Source organism: Enoplosus armatus, chromosome 9, assembly GCF_043641665.1.
Source record: "Enoplosus armatus isolate fEnoArm2 chromosome 9, fEnoArm2.hap1, whole genome shotgun sequence".
NCBI lineage: Eukaryota > Metazoa > Chordata > Actinopteri > Centrarchiformes > Enoplosidae > Enoplosus > Enoplosus armatus.
The window spans coordinates 870,362-876,361 of record NC_092188.1 but is presented as its reverse complement, the minus strand read 5'-3'; the positions used below and the strand labels follow the sequence as shown (position 1 = coordinate 876,361).

The following is a 6,000-nucleotide window of genomic DNA, read 5'->3' as shown; positions in this document are numbered from 1 at the left end:
ATAAATTCTAATTTTGCTCAATATGAACATTTTTCAAAATAAAGAGTTGAGTAGCACAAATATATCTTTATTATTATTTAGACTTTTCAGTATATTTAAAGTTATGTATGCATTGACCCTTATTTGACGTCTAACTCCACTACATTTATCTGACAGCTTCAGTTACTTTGCAGATTAAGATTTTGCATAAAAAAAACAAATGATGAGTTTATAAATACAACACGTTGTTAAGCCTTTGTAAATGACATTAAATGACTTGTTGGTTTAATTCACATTAATAAACATTAATGTAAATGTAGTAGTGTTGGTAGCAGGAGTAGCAGGAGTCACCATCTCTCAGAGGATCCAGGATCAGTCTAAGCTCACAGTGAACCTGTCCTCTGTCCTCAGGTGAGCTGACAGGATGCTCAGGTTTCAGGAGGTGGAGTCAGGCCAGGCGCCGCACCCTGGCAGCGGCGGCCTGGTTGCTAAGCGATACAGCATCCTGCAGAGTCTGGGCCGGGGAAGTTTCGGCTCAGTTTATCTGGTTCAGGACACCAAAGCTACAGACGGAGAAGAGCTGTGAGTCGATTCACTTTTTAGTTCATATCTTCTGTTTTTGCCTGCAGGATCCAATTTGTGTTTCTGGTCCGTCCTTGTGGATCTGATATTTTGCCTGATTCGCTTCTGCTGCTGGTTGATTTGCTGTCTGTCTGTATGTATTAGATAAGAAATAAGCTCATACGTTTTTGTCATTTGAAACTTCAAATGACAGTTGAAAGTTCTTGCATACCAGAAAGGATCAAAACTCTGAATCCTGCACACTGTCGGTCACTTGTACTCGCTTTAAAATTCATATTCATCTCCCAGCATCCACACAATGTAGCTCATTCAGCAATCAGCTCTTCTAAATGTGAACAAACTGTAAATTTATGAAAGTGAAAAGACCAACTAAGTGGTTCACATCACCAGAACAACAACTCAATATGTAAGAACACAAGGCCTACACAAGCTATCAGCTAAAGTAGCAAAGTTTGATCATATTATGAAAAAGCTTGTTATTAGTATACACAGGTTAAAGGTCAATGTGACTTTTGTTAGTGCCATTTCTTGCTGCTACAGCTGCTTTTCTCTCTGGACATACATGTATGTCAGTAAAGGTTTTAAAATGTAATTTTACTGACGTCAGCAAGTGGCTTCATTACTAAACACTGAAAATGTCCGAATATAAACTGAGAACATAAACAAATGAAAGTATTATTATGATCTGTCAGGACATCGTGGGGACTTCTGTTTTCTCCACTGACGGTCATGAACCTTCAGGCAGTTCTGCTCGGTGTCACTAGATGGCAGCATCGGCCTGTAAATCACACACACACACACACACACACACGTACTGATAATCAGTGTGTGTTCCTGTGGTTGTCTCTTCCAGCTGATCTGAGTTCAGTGAATCAGTCAGATTCAGAATTATTCAGCTTCTGTGATGCGTCCACTGACAGATGGTGGAAAGTCACAAAGTACATTTACTCGAGTACTTAAGCACAAGTACTTCACTTCATTTCCATTTAATGCTACTTTCTACTTCTACTCCATTTAATCTCGAGGGAAATATTCCCCATCCCCTTCCTGTCCAGTGAAAACCATGTATCTCTACATGTTGTTTTGAATTTGAAGTGTTCCTTTCCTTCTTAATTTAGTGTGATTTAAAAACTGGGAGGCGATATATATTTTTATGTTGCAATTGCATATTGATATTTGCTTTTATTTATATATTCATTTAGGTGCTTATTTATTTATTTATTCATGAATATGTCATTTTTGGTCGTCCATAAAATTGAGATAGAGTTGAAACTACAGACTGACACTGTGCGTCCATTTATAAGCAGGTTACAGAGGACATCACTGTTGATCCCAATCAGAGTCCTATAATATTGATTATCTGCTGAAACAAGTCCAGTCACATACTCATTTTTACCTAAATGTTGATTAATTATGGATCTGATACACTGAAATAACACTGTACAAATGCAGTAGAGGGCAGTAAAAGACGCAGAAATGCAGTAGAGGACAGTAAAGAAATGCAGAAACGCAGTAGAGGACAGTAAAGAAAGACAGTAGAGGACAGTAAAGAAATACAGAAACGCTGTAGAGGACAGTAAAAAACGCAGTAGAGGACAGTAATGAAGCGCAGTAGAAGACAGTAAAAAACGCAGTAGAGGACAGTAAAGAAATGCAGTAGAGGACAGTAAAAAATGTAGTAGAGGTCAGTAAAGAAGCGCAGTAGAGGACAGTAAAAAACGCAGTAGAGGACAGTAAAGAAACGCAAAAATGCAGTAGAGGACAGTAAAGAAATGGAGTAGAGGACAGTAAAGAAAGGCAGTAGAAGACAGTAAAGAAATGCAGAAACGCAGTAGAGGACAGTAAAGAAACGCAGTAGAGGACAGTATAGAAACGCAGAAACGCAGTAGAGGACAGTAAAAAACGCAGTAGAGGACAGTAAAGAAATGGAGTAGAGGACAGTAAAGAAAGGCAGTAGGAGACAGTAAAGAAATGCAGAAACGCAGTAGAGGACAGTAATGAAGCGCAGTAGAAGACAGTAAAAAACGCAGTAGAGGACAGTAAAGAAACGCAGTAGGTGGAGGAGTAGACGTACAGCAGGATGAAGGGATGAGGGTGGAGGAGTAGACGTTCAGCAGGATGAAAGGATGAGGGTGGAGGAGTAGATGTTCAGCAGGATGAAGGGATGAGGGTGGAGGAGTAGGATGAAGGGATGAGGGTGGAGGAGTAGACGTACAGCAGGATGAAGGGATGAGGGTGGAGGAGTAGGATGAAGGGATGAGGGTGGAGGAGTAGACGTTCAGCAGGTTGAAGGGATGAGGGTGGAGGAGTAGATGTTCAGCAGGATGAAGGGATGAGGGTGGAGGAGCAGACGTTCAGCAGGATGAAGGGATGAGGGTGGAGGAGCAGATGTTCAGCAGGTTGAAGGGATGAGGGTGGAGGAGTAGACGTTAAGCAGGTTGAAGGGATGAGGGTGGAGGAGTAGACGTTCAGCAGGTTGAAGGGATGAGGGTGGAGGAGCAGATGTTCAGCAGGATGAAGGGATGAGGGTGGAGGAGCAGATGTTCAGCAGGTTGAAGGGATGAGGGTGGAGGAGCAGACGTTCAGCAGGTTGAAGGGATGAGGGTGGAGGAGCAGACGTTCAGCAGGATGAAGGGATGAGGGTGGAGGAGTAGATGTTCAGCAGGATGAAGGGATGAGGGTGGAGGAGACGCTCCGTCTAGCAGCAGGACGTGCAGAGAGAACTGGACTCTGTTGTCAGAAAACAGATGGTGAGTTGGTGTCTGGAGTCGTCATCTCTGCCCTTTCACCATCTGACAGCCCCCCCCTGCCCCCCCCTGCCCCCCCCCCCCCCCCCCCCCCCCGTCTCTCCTCTGCTGCCAGATTTAGACACAGTGCCCCGATCAATGTGTCAGCGCTTGTTCGTCAGAGACGAACCTGCAGCTTCACAACTTCTCTCTTCTCGTGACCCCCCCAGGATGTCAGGATGTCAGGATGTCAGGATGCGGTATCCATGGTGACAGAAGAGCCGCGTCCGTCCACATCTCGGTTCGTTGAAACCGGCAGACGGAGCTTTGTGATTAAACGTGTCGCTCAGAGAGGAAGAGACTTCCTCTTCCTCTCTGAAAACAAACTTTCCTCCTGAGAATCACTGAGAGGTTCAAGACAAACAGCTGATCGATGTTTCCGTCTGTAGAAATGATCAGCTGACGCGTCCTGATGATACTTCCTGTCTGATAATAAGTCAGACATCATGTTTCCAACCAATCAGCTCGATCACAGGTGGAAAGTACATTTAGAGGTATTTGTACTTTTGCTTGAGAAGTTCCATTTTCTGCTACTTTATACTTCGCTACATTTATTTTATTTTCAGATTCAGATGAATAATTCAAAATATAATGAAAAGAAGAGACGATGATGTCATGATCTGCTGAGATAAAACTTTATTGATCCCTTAGTGAAAGTCACTGCCCAGCAGAATATAAAGTCATTAAAACGAGCTGTATCTTCACCAGCTGCAGCATTAAACTGATGAACACATTAATGCATCGATCATTATGATCCAGTAATATTATCTGAATCATTCTGAAATCCCGAATATTTCTACAACATCTGAGCTCATTTTGAAAGTTTACATGTGACAAGTGACGCACGTCCGCCTTCGTGATACAGAAATGTTTCAGGTACGATAGAGAAAGTTTGTTGTCGCGCTTATTGAGACGTGAGTCCCTTTTTTAATTTCAGTCGGCTTCGTGTCGACGTCAACAACAACAACAACAACAACAACGTTGTTTTATTCTCTCCTGACGGTGTAACATGAGGCAGCAGCTTCTTTTACTCTTGGTTTTAATGTTGTCACGTCTGTTCAGTGTCACGTGTTCATTGGTTTTCCTCGATTATAAAACACTTGACTGTGTCCTGAAAAGAACACAAACAAACAACAACAACAACAACACACAGATGTAATACTATGAGTGTTCTGAATGAAGACACATGAGCTTGTCTGAGTGAAATGATTCCTCAGAGGTTTATCGAGTGTCGCAGCAGCTGTGTGACCCAGCTGATGGATCTGTTTGCACCTGGAGTTTCTGCTGCAAAGCCTTCTGGGACCAAGAATGTTGATTTGCTAAAAGGTTTTGCTTCGGTCAACGAACACAGTTCTGAATCTTCTGATTCAATGGGACCTTTATGGGACAGATGGAAAACTTTTTTAAGGTTCCTTGCTTCCCGTCAGGCGAGTCGGGCCGACAGCTTTTGCCCAAATATGTCAGAAAATCAGCTCTGGTGTCTTGACCTGAAATTGATTGGTCACTTCCGGCCAGGCGGCCATTTTGGCTCCATGGGTTGGCTGATCTTGTGTGAAGGAGGGGGCAGGAGGACGTCAACCAGCAGTTATCTCAACACTTCAGGTGTCTGCACGCGGCTCGTAGGTGTGAGGGGGCACCAGACACACGGTGTTTCATCGACATCTCACTCACGGACAGTCGGACTGAAATCACAGAAAGATATTCAGCCTCACTCATGAAACATTCATGTCATCGATCCGTTAAGACAACAGGATGGCTGCCTCCAGGACGGCTCCTGCAGAAGCAAAAAAAACCCTCCTACAACATTCCCTCCAGCTTTGGCCCACCGCACATGCTCATTAGCGTTTCTCCAGCTGACTTTAAATGACAACACACACTCAAAAATAACTTCTACCCTCTCAGGAAGTTTTACAAGCCTGATACTTCTTCTTCTTCTTCTTCTTCTTATTGTTCTTATTGTTATTATTATTATTATTATTATTATTAATAATAAAACTCACACACTGCAGTTGATCTGGACTCAGTCCCACACACACCGTCCTGCTGCCCCAAATACTCACTACAGCACCACATGTGGATTCATCCGCCGCTGAAAATAGTCCCCAACTACAGTAATCAGGTGTTTTAGGACGTGCCCTTTTAAACATGAAAGTATATATTTGAGGTGTTTTTAGAGACGTATGTCTTCAGTAGGAACCAATGGGCTGAGTGTGTTTTCTCTCAGTGAGCTGCTGTGATCTGCTGCTGAGTGATCCATCACTGCGCTCAAAGCTCTGAAACTTAGCTGCGTTTTCTCGCCCACCTGCCCCCCGCCGACACCCTCACATCCAACTTTATGTTGTGTCAAAAGTGGAGGGGGGTCTCTGATTTATTCACTTCCCGTTTGGCATCTTCTGCTCAGCGTGGAGGCGGAGCGTCGAGGCAGATCTGCTCCCCAATAAAAGAACTAAACTACGGCCACCAGCCAACAGACGGAGAGAACACAGAGCCGCTGGGCCGCCATCGACTCCCAGGGAGACACACGAGACAATCGTCTTCACCCCCCCTCCATCATCACCCCCCTCTCCCCCGTTATCGTCTAATTGTTATGTTAAAACGTGTGAGTCAGAGGGGGGAGTGAGCCTCCTGCTGCTGCTGTGATAACGCAGACTGA

The 6,000-nt window shown here is 44.0% G+C and overlaps 1 protein-coding gene across 1 annotated transcript in view; it reads left to right on the top strand.

Annotated features, from left to right (window-relative positions):
- The first annotated feature begins 403 nt into the window (after nt 1-403).
- The window catches only part of nek11 (NIMA-related kinase 11), a 41,826-nt gene continuing 36,229 nt past the window's right edge, over nt 404-6,000 (top strand). The window contains exon 1 of the mRNA XM_070911953.1: nt 404-561. Within this exon, the coding sequence (XP_070768054.1) occupies nt 404-561 (158 nt within the window). The remainder of the gene's footprint in view (nt 562-6,000) is intronic.